The sequence below is a fragment of the Nannobrachium achirus genome (assembly GCF_963921795.1).
Source record: "Nannobrachium achirus genome assembly, chromosome: 6".
Taxonomy (NCBI): Eukaryota; Metazoa; Chordata; class Actinopteri; order Myctophiformes; family Myctophidae; genus Nannobrachium; species Nannobrachium achirus.
This window is the reverse complement of record NC_137815.1, coordinates 57,279,171-57,298,997: the sequence shown is the minus strand read 5'-3', so window position 1 is coordinate 57,298,997 and position 19,827 is coordinate 57,279,171. Positions and strand designations below refer to the sequence as shown.

General features: G+C 43.0%; 1 protein-coding gene across 1 annotated transcript in view; it reads left to right on the top strand.

Annotated features, from left to right (window-relative positions):
• Positions 1–779: 779 nt before the first annotated feature.
• slc41a1 (solute carrier family 41 member 1) overlaps positions 780–19,827 on the top strand; it is a gene marked incomplete at both ends in the record, with an annotated part of 31,397 nt that continues 12,349 nt past the window's right edge. Inside the window, 3 exons of the mRNA XM_080727520.1 lie at positions 780–1,262; positions 10,663–10,770; positions 18,611–18,682. Coding sequence (XP_080583646.1) covers positions 780–1,262; positions 10,663–10,770; positions 18,611–18,682 — 663 coding nt within the window. The remainder of the gene's footprint in view (positions 1,263–10,662; positions 10,771–18,610; positions 18,683–19,827) is intronic.

Genomic DNA, 19,827 nt, shown 5'->3' with positions numbered 1-19,827 from the left:
AAAGTACTATAGTCTCCTCTTCTCTGCTGTGACTGCGAGTGGAAAATTTGATGACACTCTCTAGTCTAGGCCTACCTAGTGTGGTTCTTCAAGATAAGACAATAGTGATAGTGGTATAGGCCTTTTTGAGATAGCGGAAAAGGTGTGCGCTGAAATCTGAGTAAATCTCTTCTCTTGCAGGTGACGGGGTGCTCTAGTTGGAGAGGTAGGCCACTTTTGCCCAGTCCAGTAACTCAATCTGCATGTGGTCTGTAGGCCTACTCTGCAGACCTTTAAATATCACTGCAAAAACCCTCCCATGCAGTGACCACGTGCGGTAAGGTGAGCCTGTCCCTTCCCCGGTACACCGACTAAAGAGAGCCAGTGTGACATGATCAGAGAACTGTGTGTGTGCTAGTGCATGAGGAGAGAAACAGACTTTTGAAAAGAAGATTTGAACCGACTATTGCCTAGCCTTCGAGTTTTTTTCAGGCTTGCTTTTGGCCTGTCCCCAAACAGCAGTATTTTTTTCTTTTTCTCATATATTACAAATGTTTTATTCTGCTTTTCGCCTGTTTACCGTTAGCTTGTAGTGAATGGAGAACATACTCGTCCTGCTCCCCAAGCACCGACAGGAACACAGTCGCGCCTGGAGACGCGCCTCGCACTTGCTCCTGCAGACGCACGGCTAGCATCTTAGCATTGCTTCTCCTTGATAGTGACCACCACGCCACAGGTGCCACTCACTAACTGCTCTTTAATGGGATAAATCAAGTCGACTGACAAGGTTAAACTCCCGCATGGTACTTTGGTCGAAAGATCAAGACAAACTCCCCGACATCGACATGTCCTCCGGGGCAATTGAGATGAAGAAGGAGGGGGTGCCTCTGACGCCGACCTTCCTCAACTCCAACGGCTCGGTTCACCAGGTCATCCTCGCCAAGGACCCAGAGGAGGTTAGCCAGGAGCCCGGAGGCGAGTACGAGCTCACGGAGGTCACCTCCTTCGCGGACAGGGCGAACAGTGAACACGGCGACGACGATCGGTCGGAGATCGTGGTGATAGACTGCCTCGCCAATGCCAAAGGTCAGCGCGAGGAGGACGCTCTCCTGGAGAACGCCAGCCAGAGCAACGAGAGCGACGACACCAGCAACGACCGGAGCCCTGAGCCACCGGCACCACTGAAGGAGACCTCCTTCACCATCGGCCTGCAGGCAGTGATTCCGTTCCTGCTGGCTGGGTTCGGGACCGTGGCAGCGGGCATGGTACTAGACATTGTTCAGGTGAGAAACGTCAGCTTCGTTTGTGTGACAATGTTGTTTTCTCATGACCTCTAGTCACCCATTTCAATCAGCATAGAAAAGTCAAAGATGGTGATATTAATGTGTAGCTACATAGGCAGTAAACCCATTGGTGTTATAAGCTGACTTTTGAGAAGCGTTTATGGTAATAAGGGTTGGGATCTAAAAACCTCTGCCCGTATTTTCACTATTAAGTTCCTGACCTGTGCTGTGAGTGTGAACACGACCGGTGCCTCATGCTACAGCCCATGTATAGTGTAATGAGGCAGGGAAGGGGCTGGATCTGACTGGGATCCCTGTTGGCTGAGGCATGTCATGTGTCATTTTGCTGTGGGCCTATTTGATCTCCTGCTGGTGGTGAGGGTGGTGGGCGGAAGGGGAAGTCATCACACACTGGATATTTACAACTGTATAACATCTTTTCCATCCATGCTGAGCACCCCTTAGAGGCCTACATAATATGCATCAAGCAGGTAGATGGGACCCGTACCAACAAAACCAGGCGCATATACTCATTGATTGCTCTCACATTATTATAAGAAATCATTCATTCATCCGTCCATGTAAAATGACTGATTGCTCAATGGGGCAGTTGGCAGTGGCACGATCGTGTACATTATGTTGGCATAGGAGTAGAAATGAGTCAAATAGAACAGAATACAGTAGGGGAAAGGTTAGACGTAGATTAGAGCAGAGTAGACTAGAATACCGTGTCTTGTGTTTATTACTATGGAGCAGCTGAACAGCATGCAGTCACAAGACTGCTGGGTCCACACAGCTGCCCAGAAAAGAATCAAACTCGAGTTATAATTACTCCCCTTCCTTCTTTCCTGTTGACTTGACATACTTGCTCTCCTTCTCTGTGTGCTGTGTGTGTGTGTGTGTGTGTGTGTGTGTGTGTGTGTGTGTGTGTGTGTGTGTGTGTGTGTGTGTGTGTGTGTGTGTGTGTGTGTGTGTGTGTGTGTGTGTGTGCGTGCGTGCGTGCGTGCGTGCGTGCGTGCGTGCGTGCGTGCGTGCGTGCGTGCGTGCGTGCGTGCGTGCGTGCGTGCATGTGTGTGTACTGTAACAGTGGCAGTGCGGGCTGACAACTCATATATTTCATTAAGGTCAGGGATCTGGTGGAGATAAAGCTAGAGGTGTCTGGTTGCCTGGAGACACAGGCACTGGCACACACACTGCCCGTTCTGATGCCAGCATGGTGCAGCTACCCCAGGAACTCAGAGCAGGGCAGAGGAACGGAGGAAAGGAAAGGGGGGATTACTTACTTATAACTGAGCACCTAGAATGGCAGCGTATAGCATTTGAAGACTATGGGGCTTTTAAGCCGTGACATCATTTTGTAGTCAGACCTCCAATCAGATTTATTGTCAATATCTGTCCCTCGCTGTTTCAACAGATCCGAGACAAAAATAACGACTAAAGTATAATTCTACCACTTTCCTTTCAACAACAAAGAGAAGAAAAATTAGTAAGTAGTAAAAATAGGAAAAAGATTCACGGGCGCTGGGGCCTTTTGGCCCCAAAAGTTCTCCTCTGCCTACAAAATGATGTCAGACTTAACAGCCCCATAGAATGATGCAATTCTGGGAAATTGCATGTGTGGTTGCTGTGATGCGAGTCACACTTGCCTATGAATTCCATCTTACCATTTGAAAATGTCCCATTCAAGTCAATGGGGAAAATGTATTCACTAGTAAAGCCTGATTTACACTGCAGCCAAATCCAGCCTGAATCAGACCTGTGTCACTTCCAGATTGGAATCTGATTGGTTTCATATGGCCATGTGACCATTTAAACCAATCAGATTCCAATCTGATTGGAATCCCCCCCCCCCCCCCCCCCCTAAAAACTATTTTTGAAAAAAAAGATTTTTTGAAAAAAAAAAAAAAAATCTTCAAAAACGGTTGTCGCTGATGTCAGCGACGGCAGCAAATCTGGACAGTCTGTTTTGAGAACCCTTGGGATGCTTTTAACCTCCGCCTTCCCAAAACCAGAGAAAGACACAACGGTCAGAAATGAGACTTTGTGAGGATAGAAGGTGCTAGTGGTGGGACCCCCCAAAAAAGGTTTTAAAATAGGAAAAGTGAAATGTCATGGTGTATCACCTTTAATGTGTCCAGAAGGACTGTCTAGTCTAGTTACATAAGTTAGGATCGGTGCATGACTTGGATCTCTGCTGTGAAATGTGACCTCTAAACATCAGCTACTTTCCCTCTCAAACACGCACACACACAGTCACACACACACACACACACACACACCCTCTGGCTTCATTCCCATTGGGGTGCATGGTCAAGAGTGAAACGAAGCAGTGCATTGGTCTTCTTGTGTAGGACAGCTGACCTGGTAGCACGTGTGTGACAGTTTTAGGTCACCCTGCTGATCAGAGGATCAGGACTCACAGGGATACCAGCTCAGTCCAAGCACAGTGTCAGACAGGTAACTGTTTGGTCATTGGTAATTAGGCGCAGTATCAGACCACATCATGCACGTCCCATTCCTTCAGTCAAATTGAAAAACAGAGAACGCAGGAAAACATGTACCGTAAATCAGTGGTTCTCAAAGTCGGACATGGATTAAAGTTCTCGGTCAACTTTGTTGTACACTTGAATTCAATGACAAAATAAAATCATCCATCCATCTATCGAAGTATCTCCCATAAAACGTAGCTTCAACTGATCAACTGTATGCAGAACAGCAAGAAAATACTGTAGGTTTAGAATGATAATGTCCTAACATCACAAATCACACATTTTCTGTTGTGAGATTTGTTTTTGCTTTAATCCCTGAGTGGAGTCCAGGGACCCCTAGGAGCCCTTGTGGGTGTTCCAGGGGGTCCCCAGCAAAATGAGTTAAAGGGATATTCCACTTTCAAAAAAACTTTTGGTAATTTTATAGTCTAATCAGGCTTTTATGAACACCCTGGATAGTTTTTAATTTACTTAATTCAATATTTAGATATTTGATGTAAATGTTACTAGGCCATCCAGGCCAACTTCCTCTCCACATACACACCCATTGTAACTTCAAACTCCATTTTAACCATGATAGATTCATTAAAAACACCCATTATTTTTTCTGGTGACTCATACTACCCTCCTAATACGTGAGCAGGCCGTGTCTTTTCGATAACCTTTTCTATTTATTTTTAATAATTCATTTTTGTATTACATATGTTTCATTTTCCCAAAGAATTATTAAAAATAAATGAAAATAGTTAACGAAAAAACACGGCCTGCTCACGTATTAGGGTGGTATTATGAGTCACCAGAAAAAATAATGGGTGTTTGTAATGAATCTATCATGGTTAAAATGGAGTTTGAAGTTACAATGGGTGTGTGTGGGGAGCAGCTCAAGCCTCCTGATAACATTTACATCAAATATCTAAATATTGAATGAAGCAAATTAAAAACCGTTGAGGGTGTTCATAAAAGCCTGATTAGATGATAAAATGACAAAAACGTTTTTTTTTGAAAGTGAAATATCCCTTTAACTCTTTCTGTGCGAAAACCGAATAATCTCGGTTCTTTTTTCCATTCCAATACTAATTTTTTAATCTATTTCGCTTACCCTGAGCTGCTAGTAGCGACGTGGGTGGTCCTGCCTCCTCCACCGCTTCCCAACGAGCCATTCTACTTGTCCCGATGATTTATTCCATTGAAAATGGTTTAGAAAAAAGTTTAGAGCCCCCCCAAAAAAACGCTGTTTCAGCAAGACGTATTAAGGATTACAAGAACCGACATTTTTCGGTTCCTTTAGTAAAATGAATTAAATAAACGGAGGCATCAACGAAGCCCCGGTCTAATTTAGCATCCTAGCACAAGGCCGCGATTCTGTTTACACGGCCCGTAATGGGAAGAAAAGGCCGCGCCACGCCGCCCACTCCAATAGAAAAACACATCTTTACAGCGGATTTTCTCCGGATTGTGTTCCGAGGCCAGCAGACAAGTTATTTTGGCGGCTGAATAACTTAAGATCGCTCTTGTAAAAAATTATATAGTCGATTGCTAACTGATAGCTAACTTCCTCCGGCTCGCTAGCATAGCACTCATTAGAGTGAAAAGCCAAGCCAGTTCAGGCTGGCGACCCGGATGTGATAGTGAATGCCTACGGGAGAATGGCTGGCACTCTAGCGGCACCTAGCGGCGCCCGGCAGTTATTGAGTTAATATAGCATCCAACTCTGTTTAACCCTATCACATATTTGAAAATAGCTGATACAATATACAACTGCACATCTGCTATTTTCAAAAACATCTTGAAAAATGTTGAATATCTTTCAACACAAAATAAAACAAAATATTTTCTGACGGGGGTCCGCAACCAGATACATATTCATTCGAGGGTTCTTGACATGAAGCAGTTAGAGGACCACGGCACGTGAATCACTGGATGGGATTGTTGCCACCTGTGTCCCTTTCAGCCAGACGTGTCTGTCTGCCACAGAGTCTAGTGGTTTCTCCCACGTTGTGGTGTCGGTAGACATTCTGAACGCCAAACTGAAGTGAACGAGTTGAACACTCAATTTGTCCTCAAAAACAGACAAACAGTCTAAAAATACGTGCAGACGGTAAACAGCAAAACACAATCAACACAAAGCTCCTGACACCAGCCAAGCCCTCCCCGCCCACCAGACACCATTTTGGGGTCGACCACATCCAGTAGCCTGGTTTTCACAGGAGCCACAGTGAAACCATGAGCGTGGGTTTCGGGCATCAAACTGACTCATCATCCACTTACTCGCCCCTGGCTTCCGGACCTCTGCTTTCTCTTTTGACGGGGGAGTATAACTCTGACCAGCTGCAGGGACGTGCAGAGAATGTTAGAGAGGCAGGGGCTGATATTTCTAAAAGGCCCTTTTGGTGAAAACATCGAAAATAACAGACCTCCAAGCTTACAACGTGTCGCACTGCTACACGTTGTGAGTTGTGAGCTTGGAGGTCGGCTATTTTCAGTGCTTGATACCACACTGAACTAAGCATAATGAAGTCAATACTGGAGATGTGGCGTACGGCATGGATTTCTACACAGAGAGGGAAATTCTTTCAATATAGGATGCTGCATTCAAGTTCAGGAGAGTTTGGACAAGGCAATTCTCTTGAATGCTGCCCTCGAGTTTGGCATGGAAAGAGGGCGTTTGCATTTCTTTCACCATAGTAAAAACTGCATTCATGGTCTGGAGAGGCCACTTTTTACAGGCAGAGAAAAGGGCAGGGGCTCAAGCCCCCTTTGATTTCTATGTGTGCACGTGCCTGACTCTGACCACATTCGATTGTGGTCCTTTTTTCTCACTGTCTGGCGGACATTTTCATTCCATGTATTGCAGGACCTGTCTGTTTGCTGGTTGACAGTGTCATAAAACAAATGAAGTAGCTTGATGATTGATGATATGAGTATAATCAATATTGACTGCAGTATATCCTGTTGCATTTGCTTGCTTGCTGAGTTGTTCTGAAAAAAGATATCACCTAGATCAGTTGTTCACAGATCTGTGGTATTATGACACGAGAGAAACCTCAAGGACAGAATTTCTGAATTTGCTTTGTGCTGTCATCGCCATAACGAGGACTACACATCCTACGAATCCCATACCCCATTGTCTCAATTTCAGACGTTCTATTGCACATTATTCACACAGGCTTATCAGTCATTTAATGATGCTAGCATCCTGTCAGATCAGGTTGGTCCTTTGCTTACGACGGCTAGCTGGTTAGTGTCTGACTGATGGTGTTTGAAAGGATCTGCATTAGGGCTGTCACAATTATTACATTTTACATGACGATTAATCACTCAAATAATTGCGGTTAACGATTTAATTGTGTTTTTGTGGTTGACAATTACATTTTTGTTTGGCTTTTAGGCTTTGAAGTTGCACATGGTAGATATGACACATAACCTAAATATACAAAGAAATTACTGACATATTTGACAACTTTATACTTAAAAAAGAACATTGATAGTGGAAATAGCCTATCTACAAGCTCACAACGCGATGCGACGCATTGTGAGCTTGTAGATCTACTATTTCCACTATTCTTTACTTAAAAATAAATCTATGAACATTTTTCAACATGGAAACGATTATGACGATTATGAAAAATAATCGCGATTATGTCAAATAATTGCGATTAGACGATTATGTAATAATTGTGACAGCCCTAATCTGCATGCTAGCCTGTTATTCTTGACTCCAGGATACTTTGAGTTAAATGCTGGTGGAGGTCGGGTCTTTCCTTCCAGTCTGACCCTGCCTGGGGCGCAGCAACGTCCCATGACAGAGTACTCGTCGTTACACATGCCCCGTGCTACATACCAGCAAAACACGCAACTCTGATGTCGATCATGTCATTGCTGTGACGTTGCCCTCTTTGCGTTGACACCGTGTGCTTGTGCACTCGATGTACAGTATTTACGGTGCGCTGTATTACGTGAACAAACAGGGCCATGTTACTCAAGTCAAGCGGGCAACCTGAGCCTGCCAGGCCGCATACCAGAGAGTGCATAGACCTGTAGACGGGAGATACTGGGACAGTCCAGTGGAGTTCCCAGAACCAGGGAGGCAGCTAAAGGGCTGAGAGAGAGAGGGAGAGTTTGTTTGGCTGGCGGCCAATGTTCCATGGAGACAACAACATATATCACTGCAGGGGTCTGCGGGGGGTTAGGAGAGAGAGCGAGAGGAGGGGAGAGAGAGCGAGAGAGAACATGAAACTGAGCAGGGGCCCTGAAAGCAGAGAGCAGCGCTTTTGGGGCGAGCAGTGCTGAGAGAGGTGCTCACAAGCTGCTGGGTTGGCAGGGAGCAGGGAGACGGGGCTCAGAGGTCTCTGTGGAGCTGGCAGCTTGAAAGGAGCTCTGGTTGGCCCGCTGACAGGAAGAAACAGACAGGGATGGGTTTTATCCACACTTGAGTTCTTCTCGCTACCACTCCTACTGTTACTGTACCTCACCTTCTGGCCTATTATATCTCTGCGAATGCCTCAGAGATCCTCACGGTAAAGTTGAAATAATGGCCCATTCGAGGCTCTGAAATTTGTCACACAAAATCCTCTCTCCTCTCTAGGGCTGTCACAGTTATTACATAATCGTCTAATCGCAATTATTTGAGGTAATGGCAATGATTTTGCATAATTGCCATAATCATTTCCATGTTGAAAAATGTTCATATATTTCCAAACATTTTCCAAAACATTGGAGATAGCAGATCTACAAGCTTGTGAGCTTGTAGATTGGCTATTTCCACTATCAATGTTCTTTTTTAAGTATAAAGTTGTCAAATATGTCAGTAATTTCTTTGTATATTTAGGTTATGTGTCATATCTGCCATGTGCAACTTCAAAGTCTACAAGCCAAACAGAAATGTAATTGTCAATGACAGAAACACAATTAAATCGTTAATCGCACTTATTTGAATGACAATTAATCGCCATGTAAAATGTCATATTCATGACAGCCCTAATAAATGGCCCATTCGAGGCTCTGAAATGTCTCAAAATCCTCTCTCCTCTCCTCCCTTCCATCCCCATCCCCTGTCCTCCCCTCTCCTTTTTGAGCCTCCGTGATTATTGATTTAGTTTTGGGCTGACTGGACAGTAAGTGCCCAGTGGGCCTGTGGGATGAGCTCCAAAGATAAGCACTTTTACTGGAGATGGATCGATGGGTTTATCCCTCGCCCTCGGCGTTCATTGGCCACCGTGAACCACGAGACCTCCACTGCTGCTTGGGCTCTAATGGAGACTCAGCAGAGAGGCACTTCACCACATTCCCCTGCCCAATCAGAGTCAGAGAGACACTCAAGGGCTGGACAACGGCCAGACAGAGAGGGCATCGAGGGACAGCTAATATAAAAAAGGGGGGGAAAAAGAAAAGACTAATCATCACCAAGACTGGTGTAAATGTGATTAGAATCAATCTCACTGTGTGTGTGTGTGTGTGTGTGTGTGTGTGTGTGTGTGTGTGTGTGTGTGTGTGTGTGTGTGTGTGTGTGTGTGTCAGCATACAGTATTGTGTGTCTTACAAGTGATTTATTTTCTTTCTGCATCGTTCCACTCTGCAAAAATTGTCTTCAGATTTAGCTTAGCTAGCTCTTGGCTGACTTTAGTCCCTGGGATGGTTGTCATTGGCTTTTATGCGTGTCCGTGTGTGTGTGTGTGTGTGCGTGTGTGTGTGTGTGTGTGTGTGTGTGTGTGTGTGTGTGTGTGTGTGTGTGTGTGTGCACGCGCGCGCGCGCATGTGTGTGTTTTATGCTGATAGAGGGTGGTAAAGGAGGTACGTTGATTGTGTTTACCCTAAGACAATGAGTTTTTTGCATAAAGATTCGCAGTTACAGTATGGGTAAATTCTAAACATTATTAAACATTATTGTATGTGTGTAAAGTGGATAAACTAAATGGATGGGGGGCACAGAGGAGGACCATGATCAATCATTGTACTACGAAGTCAGTGACCTTGTCCCTGTTAAGTGATGTGATACATAGACAGTCAATAGAGACACAATATACACCCCCATCAAACAGCACAGGTTTAAATATAGAACGGGCAATAGGTGAGGTCAGACAGACAGAGTGTGACTGACTGTACAAATCTGTAGGTGACACTGTCCTGTTCCTCTGTGAACATTACACGATGTTTCAACATGATGGTATTACATCTGAGTCAGTAATTCACTTTCATTTCATCTTTCATGTCATTGAAATTCAATGACCCAGGCTGTAGGCTATTGGCCCCCATTTGATATGTTGATCTGTTGATCTTTTTAACTGTGACCCCAATCTGCAAATGGACCTGTCCTGTAAGTGTCCATTTGGTTTAATTTATACACTCTCTTAGTAACAGACCCGTACGGTACAGGTCCACTTGGTTCCTAACTATCAATCATTTACACACGATTCAACAATGGGGTCCGCAGACCTCATGCTGAAAAAAACAGTTCTTGCTGTGTGTTACATTTATTTATTTTAAGAAGTACATTTTATTTTTTCCCCCCGTTTCTACGGTTTCTTGGGCCGTTTCTATGGTTGTTCAAGTGCAGCTAAACTTGGCATGTTAGTAAACGTGCCACAATTAACAATAATGAATTGCACCTGTGCAGCTGAACTGCGGAACATGGGAATATACCATTTTGTCAAGATGGGGAAAATACAAGTGTGGAGAATATAATTATAATACCTTGTTAAAGGGACCATTTTGATAAATGTTGCATTTGTAGTTATTTTACTGTAATTTAACAACATAATAACCAGCACAGATAGACAAAGAGACATTCATGGATTCATATTTAATATTATTATTATTATTATTTCCCCCCCCTGGACTGGCAGCTGTATACCCCTGCCATACCCAGTTGACGCCCCTGGTTACTGACAGTTGTGTGACGGTTTGCGTTGCAGCACTGGAGGGTGTTTACTGAAGTGACCGAGGTCTTCATACTGGTTCCAGCACTACTGGGGCTCAAAGGCAACCTGGAGATGACACTGGCTTCAAGACTGTCAACAGCGGTAAGAGAAGTGTGTGTGTGTGTGTGTGTGTGTGTGTGTGTGTGTGTGTGTGTGTGTGTGTGTGTGTGTGTGTGTGTGTGTGTGTGTGTGTGTGTGTGTGTGTGTGTGTGTGTGTGTGTGTGTGTGTGTGTGTGCGTGCGTGCGTGCGTGCGTGCGTGCGTGCGTGCGTGTGCATGCGCATGCGTGTTCGTTTGAAAAGCATACTAGAAAAACATGTTATTCTATTCTACAGTATACTACAGTATATCGTCGTTGTCGGGCGGAAACCTTTTATCTCCAAGTTTCAAATGTGTGCGTTCTTTCGCAAAGTAAAGCCCTGCTTCATCATACAAGACCGTCGCACAAAAGTAGTGAAAACAGCCGATCTACAAGCACACAGTGCTTGTAGATCGGCTGTTTTCACTAGTTCAAATCATTTTAAAAATTATAAATGCAAAACAAACGGTTTTGGACCTATATATTCTCAGTGTACCTTTACAGTAGGCTACATGACCTGTAATCCGTTCGAACTACAGCAAAGCACCTTGTTGGAAGAAATGTTAGCCTGCAATGTGTTTTCCCCAAAAAAAGTTGCTTAATCTATGTAGGTATTATTACCCAGCATTCCTCAGGCTGATTTATCAAGCTAGTGGCCTGTCTGAGAGATCAGGGGTCGTGTTGCTTAATGTGACTGGGGTCACCATCTCTGGTTAGGATATCCTCACTGACCTCCACCTGACCACACCCCTGGCCTTGGATCATCTTGGTTGAAGTAGATTTACTGCCAAATTTCCTCTTCAGCATTAAAACCTAACCCTAACCCTAACCCTAAGGATAAGTAATTGTTTCTCAAATGGTTTTCTATGAATACCAGAAGAGTCACGGAAAGAAACTTGCCTGGGCTGATGGTTTATGCCTTTTGATTCATTGATTGAGGAATTTGAGGTATTTATTAGAAGTTTTGGATAGGAAAAGGTACAGTAAGGCAAGGCGTATTTGTTATTTTCCATTGAGTTCCTCGCAGTTACTATCAAAACCTCCACCGGCTGTCAGTCACACGTCACACTTTTGCCCTTCTCATATCTCCGCCACCGTTGCCCCCATCCATGCCAAAGTTTGCACACACAATCCTTGCCTGCCAAACCACTACCTCAATTCTCACATGGCCCTCTTCTAGCGCCACCATGAGGCCGATTCTTGTCAAACACATTTTTGGACACTGCTCCTACAAATTCTGCCCTAAAATCACGCAAATCGGTACACACTTGGTCTACACTCATGTCTTCAACATGAATCTGTCCCATATAGTGCCACCATCAGGCAGATTTTTGCAAACACATTTTTGGACACTGCTCCTACACATTTTGCCCTAAAATCACGCTGCGACCTGATGGTTGCTTATCTCCCGATTAGGGAGTCTTACTGGTATCCTTATATACCTCTGTAAACTATGCGGTTTATAACTATAACGGTTAAACCTAACCGTATTCCTAATCTTAACCTCAGAAAGATATGCGGAATCTTGAAGTTATTTCTAACCTTATTCTCAGTAAAACAAATACAAGAATCTTTCCGGCGACTCTACCAGTTACATTTTCTGTTGTCATCTCACACTAATCAGCAACATTACCACGCCATGTTATCACATTTTCAACACAGTTGCTGTGATGAAAAATTGCTAATTTACACTGTCAGTACTCAGTATAGTATTTGACAACAATAGCTGCTTGCTTATTGTCATGCTAGCGTGGGTTTATAATCCAACCATTGGCCTTGGCTTGAGGGTTGTTGTACTTGGCACAAATGTTTCAATTTGACCTGAACTAATAGGACTACTAAATGCAAAATACGATATTGTAGTGAGATGGTTCACTGACTTGTTCATTACTAGTTTTGGTTCTAAAACACTTGTATGTTCCCAGTGTGTTAAAGTGATCCCTGACTAATACGACAAATATGCCTTAAATGTCAAGTGTGTTCTATCCCTATGGAATTTATGGCGTGCATGTGAAAATAAAAACAAACGTAATACTTCCTATGGTTAATATGAGCATCAAATCAATATTTCAAATGTGTTTGTGTTTTGTTTTTTTGCACATGCATGCCATAAAAATGACACATGACATTTATGACATCATCAACTTGCGACAGGCATTTCCCCTACTGAGTGAAAGATTAGCTATTTCTAGAAGAAATAAAATATTTAAGGTGTTTTTAATTTTACATTGTAGTTATAGAGGACAATTATAATGTATTAAGACATATTTGTCGTATTAGTCAGGGATCACTTTAAGCGATTTCGTTTTTTTGTTCAGAATACTTTGGCCTAACGGCTGAGTAATTAAAATCTAATAACATTAGGATTACAATATTGGAATCAGTGTTTACACAAATGCCATTTAGAAACTCGATAAGACCAGCCAAATTGCTGTGAAGGCAAGCGGCTGAGATCCAGATTGTTTCAGTTTACAGTTTACAGTTTAGGCATTTAGCAGACGCTTTTAATCCAAAGCGACTTACAATAAGCAGATAATACATTACTATAATAACAAGACAACATGTCAGAACATCAACAACAATATAACAAATGCATATGAATATCAATCTAAAACAATAAAATCAGTAAAGGGAAAAATAAAAAAAGAATGTTGACTAGCTTCATGTATGGTCATTGAGTGTTTCAGTGGTGCTATGGGTGGGAGTTAAAATGTTTTATTTAAATCTTATATTATATATATATATATATATATATATATATATATATATATATATATATATATGTGTGTGTGTATGCAAAAACTTTTAGGATTTCTCTATAATTGCAGATCTACATGCAAGTGAATGAATATCTGTTGTTTTTGTCTTGACACATATAGCTAAATGCTTTCCTGGTTTTAATGGGTTAAAGTGCACCAATCCTCACATTCTTTCCACTGGCCTGTGTGTGTGTGTGTGTGTGTGTGTGTGTGTGTGTGTGTGTGTGTGTGTGTGTGTGTGTGTGTGTGTGTGTGTGTGTGTGTGTGTGTGTGTGTGTGTGTGTGTGTGTGTGTGTGTGTGTGTGTGTGTGTGTGTGTGTGTGTGTGTGTGTGTGTGTGTGTGAGAGAAACAACACCATGAAGCTGATTAGCCACAGTGTTGCCTACCCAGAATGGAAAGCTGCCTCAGACAGATTCAGACCTCAGACTCTGTCCCAATTACAAGGACCTGTCAATAGGCATGGTCTTTAACCTGGCATGAAGGGGGGTCCCAGTGTGCGTGCTGGCTTTCTCAGACAGTACCTGGATCAGCAGGCCACTACTTGGCTGGCTGCTGGTAATTATCAGCAGATTAAGAGTACTGTAAGTTTCCTAATGCGCTTATAAATGAAAGGGGCAAAAGAAAAACTAATCCAGGGCTAAAGGGGTATTCATTTCACATGATCTTTTGCATTTACTTGTTTGTTCTTTCTTTTGTTTGTCTATAAACATTATTATTCCCATAATTATCTACATTATGTAGGTCTTAGGTTATGTTAGGTCATCAGGTTGTAAACCTTCAAAACAGAAGGTTAACAACCTTGCCATTTTCAACAACGTAAGCATCTCTTTTAAATCACTCGTCTTCAAAACAATGTTTTCAAATAATTCAAGTAGTAAATGTCTTCAAATAAAGTTTTTAAACTTTAAGTATTGTGAGGTCTGAACCCAAACCAGCACACGGAAACAGTTATCAAGGTGAAAACGCAATAAGCGTTGTTTTATTCAAGGGGGCGTTCCCCTAAAACACGAAATAAAGTTTTTCCCAAAACCGGGGATTTTAACTCAAAATATGCTTCTTTCAGGACTTAACAAACAGGGGTTATGTTCGAAACACGTGTTTCACAGTATGCCGTTGCTTCCATAAACACATGCCATTTCTCTTCATTTTTTTCACCACTGGTTAATGTAAACAGGTGCTGACATAACTTGATGAGGTTCCCCTCCAGTGATACTGTTCATATTGATACTGATATTAAATGTAAACATAGGTTAATGAGGCTTCTTGCCTAACTGGTCCACATGCAACCATTAGTCCAGCACAGAGAGGAAAAGGTCTTTGGGATATTGAACATTTTGTGCAGAGCATATTTGCCTGTGCATACCTGCTGTATTCTTATGTTTGTTTTGTATAACTGCTGACTACAGTACATGCCCCTGTCTGTCTAAAATATGCCACAACTAAAGCTCCTTTAACAAAAACATTCCTCAGGTTTTTTCACAACCATCAAACTCAAGGGAATCACCATGAAAAGAAGACATCTTACTAACGAATACCTCTCTTATATCATCATATTTATAGGGCTTCAAACAACCAAAACATAAAATATCTTCTTTCCTCTGGTTTGGCGTTAAACCTGCCAGTCTCCAGAGCTAATGGTAACGTTCCTGGTGAATTATGTAATAATAATAATAATAATAATAAATATAGCTGCAAGCAGCGATAAAGTTAACTCCTCAAGGTCTTAACTCTCAATATCTTTATTTTCCAACTTTTTCATTTGTTGTCTTCTTTGTTGAAGAGCTGGTCATCAGGTTGTAAACCTTCAAAACAGAAGGTTAACAAACTTGCCATTTTCAACAACGTAAGCATCTCTTTTAAATCACTCAAGTCTTCAAAACAATGTTTTCAAATAATTCAAGTAGTAAATGTCTTCAAATAAAGTTTTTAAACGTTAAGTATTGTGCAGTCTAAACCCAAACCAGCACACGGAAACAGTTCTCAAGGTGAAAACGCAATAAGCGTTGTTTTATTCAAGGGGGCGTTCCCCTAAAACATGAAATAAAGTTCTTCCCAAAACCGGGGCTTTTGACTCAAAATATGCTTCTTTCAGGACTTAACAAACAGGGGTTATGTTCGAAACACGTGTTTCACAGTATGCCGTTGCTTCCATAAACACATGCCATTTCTCTTCCAAGATTCAGATGCGGCTCCTAAATTGCCTACAATGGAAACAGATAGAACCACCATTAGCAATGTGGCAAAATACAGAGCAAATGTGCGACCGAGGAGAACATAGTGGAGTTTTGCTTACTGCCCGATGGAAGAGTCCCTTCTCTGATGAGAGCCAGCTACACAGTGAAGCAGAGCTCTGTGCTTAAGATACAAACATTTGGATTGCCTGACTCGGCCGCAGCACAGGTGCTGACATATCAACATCTCTACATCTTTGACCAAATGCCATGAACGTGTGACTTTGCATGTATGATTTAGAGGCAGAATAATTTGCTTAAAACTGCAATATTCATTGAATTATTAAAAAATAATGTTTCACTTAAAAAAAAAATCCGCCAAGACAGATCTGACCGTATTGGTTCAAAGTTCATGTAAAAAAAGTTTTGTGCTCGTGATGTGAAAATCCCAGGAGAAGATAGATTTTTACTGTCTTTCATATCATTCAAAATGGTGGGAGAACTAAAGGTCAGAGGTCAAAAGTCAGAGTGTAAAAGTTGTTCGGCATGAGGAGACGCATATGTGTGTCCAGGTTTCATGGCGGTGCTTCAAACAGCACATGAGCTATACCTGTTCAAAGTTTGCTCTTTCAAAGGCTTCCTACAGCGCCACCTTTGGCCAATTGGTGCGAGCTTCGCGTTTTAGCCGTTTGGCATAGTCCTCTAACATACTGCCGAGTTTCGTAAAAAGCAACTGCACGGTCAAGCCACTAGAGAAAAAGTGGCGGAAGAATAGAGAAAAAGTACAATATCAATGAGTGGCCTTTGCCACTGCGTGGCTTGGCCACTAATAATAATACCTAATAATACCTGGAATATATATAGCGCTTTTCTGAGTACCCAAAGTCGCTTACAAGTGTGTGGACAGGGGCGGGGGGGGGGGGGGGGGAGGGTATGCTTAGAAGCCTCATCACACCTCATTCTGGCTCCTCTCGGCTCTTTATCTGTCTAATCAGTTTGTTGGAATGTGCATCTCTTTGGGAACGTTTAGTTGTGTGTGCATGCTTGTGTGTGTGCGTGCGACCGTGCGTGCGTGTGTGCTTAAGTGTGTGTGTGTTGGCTGGCCCCTATGTTGCCCTGGTGCTTTACAAAGATGTTTAACCTATGCTTCTCTTATCTGTTTGTCCAAAATCACTGCCTTATCACTGTTGTGTGTAGTAGTCTGCCCTTCACTGGCCTCTGACATCACACACACATGCACACACGCACACACGCACATGCTCTGATGGTCCAGGAGCCAGTGTTGTTGGCTGGCATCACATATAGATACCCAGCGAGTCTTCCCAGTGTCACAGCCAGGAATATTTGTTATGTGGAGATGCTGGCAGCTCGATTTATTTGGTAATCAGAGCATATTAAGCAAATAATTGTGTGTACACACTACACAGAGGAACATGTTGAAAGGATTAAGCCCACGCACCAAGGCAATTGCACATCTCTCATTCAATTATTGTGGTACACCAGAAGTTGTAATTAGGGGTTGAAGCCCAAAGGGCTGAGACCCTATTGTGTTATTGTGTATTTTCTTCACATTCTGCTGGAGAAAAATAATAGCCCTGAAAACTTGTTTTTCTACCTACGTAGAAATACTGTACATTCTGTAAGTTCAACATGCTGTACCTTACCTGGGGTTAAGCTACAGCACTCTGAGGAATGTGTGGAAGTGAAATTGCTTTTGTCTCTGCGTTGTTTAGAAGCAAAAACTGTTTTGAAGAAAATCAATATCAAGTCAGGCATAAGCCGTTACTTAGGTATTTTAAAATATTTTTTGCGTGAACGGAAATGGCGAACGATGACAACTTCCTTTGTACTGCTTTCAGGGGAAGTACAGATTGTAAATTATATAGCTATCATACTGTAGCTTGAGAGACTGACAGATCTTTGACATATCTATGAAGTATGACTCCACATTTGGGCAAGGTTCCAGCTTGATCAGAGCCCCTTTGACTTCCAATTCCATAATTAAAGTTAAATGTTTCCTAAGGTATACATCATGGGAGAAATGGTTTGTGGAGGTACTTCTATACTGGAAGTCTGCACCAGAAACATTTGGTCCAGTGGTTTGAGAGATTAGCTCAGGACAGACCCCTCACAGAAGGCTAGTCTCCTGCAGAGCCACATAGTGAAGGCCTCTTTTCCTTCAACAACTTGTACTTGTCAGACCATTGGTCCCAGCTTTTAATGGCTGAAAGAGGAGGACAAAAGGTGTTTTCTGACCAACCGTGCTGCGAGCGAACCTGTTTCTTCCTATTTCTGTGAGTGGAGATGTTTAGTTGAACCTCCATTCTAGGGGTCCGCGATCTGTCCACAACGGGTGCCTGTGTGTAGGGAGGAAGGAAGAGAACTGCTTCTGTTTGCGTCCTCTTGCTATGAGCTGTTAGGATCATAGTAGTGGATACACAGTGGCCCACTGTAGCCACTTGATTCTGCAGACCATGAGGGCGTGTGTGTGTGTGTGTGCGTGCGTGCGTGTGCGTGTGTGCGTGCGTGCGTGTGCGTGCACGTGTGTGTGTGTGCGTGTGCCAATGAGAGATGAGATAAGTGGAGTCGGCCGCAGGGTAAGGGGGTGGAGGCGTCACAGAGATCAGAACATCTTTGTCTCCAGAACTGTCACCTCTTTGTTCTGACAGAACTAAGAGGCAACAGCATGCGCACACACACACACACACACACACACACACACACACACACACACACACACACACACACACACACACACACACACAACCCATAAAACACAAATACACACTCATTCACTAACACAGCACATGCAAATACTTGTGCGGATAAATATAAACACTCTCAAACTCTCTCCCAACCTCTCACACGGATGATAATCGAATATGTTAACATTGTGAAGTTGGAATGACCATGTGTGTCTGTCTCTCCGCCAGGCTAACATTGGCCAGATGGACACAGCAGAGGACATGTGGAATATGATCATGGGCAACTTGGCCCTCATCCAGGTAAAGCGTACACTGTATTAATCACATGAAGCCTCTAGTGCCCCTATTCCGGGGCAGAACATTCAGTGAAAATAGCAGATCTACAAGCTCTGTGAGCTTGTAATATGCTCTCTTTCAGTGATGAGATTTAGTGTAGAGGGAAAAAAGGAGCGGACCAAGTATAGAGCCCTGGGGCACCTCAGTCAACTAAGCATACGTAGTTAGTTACTCTCATCTTAAAGTGATAGTTCGCCTATTTTGTAACCACAGCTGTAATAATAATAATAATAATAATAATAATGGACTTGTTTCGAGGGCATTATTTAGTCAACTGAATGCAGTGGTCAGAGATGTGGTCAGTTTTCTGCTGAATTAAAAGTAGTTCCATTGAGTTGCCCGACCCATTTTTTTGTAATAAACTAATCCACAAAACCGCCGTCATTATTATTGTTGACATATTTCTACTTCTACGAGTAATGCTCGTTCAACTTTGACCCCTCTGTAACATGGTACTATTTCTTCTCTTGAGTAGATCACTGCGCCGCACTATAACTCTATGGCGCCGCATCACTCACAGCGTATGCTCTGTGCTGCTGCGAGCTGCTGCAGCACACGCTGTTTATTTGTTGTGTGGTCGCTGCTGATCGCTCCTACTAGCCTTGAATAGCAGCTTAGCTAACCTTATCTGCCATTGCTAACACAAGGGAGATATATCCACGCATTTCTGGGTAAAAGAAAAAACGTCTTCACCGTTTCCCCAAGGATAAAGACAGCCAGCGAGCTTTCCCCTCTGGTCCCGTATCTAACACTACGCTATGTCACTGGTGAGCACTTGCGCTCATAGCCACGGCAGCCCAGGCTGCTCAGCCTCTCGTCTGTAGTAAAAAATAAAATATACACTTTCACTACTCACCAAAACAAAGACGGTTCTAAGATGTCGAAAGCCTACTGTCCTCGTAGCCCCCCACCTCACGTCTAAAATACACATTTGGTCCAGAAAAGAAAATATTTCACTGGAAGTTTTAGCTACTCCACACCGCCCTCTACAGATCTTGTCAATAGAAAAGTCCATTGACCAGATTTTGCCTTCGGATGAAATAGTTTTTCTTTTATGGCAAAAAGTGCATTTTAGACGTGAAATTTAGACAGATTGCCCCCACTTCTGA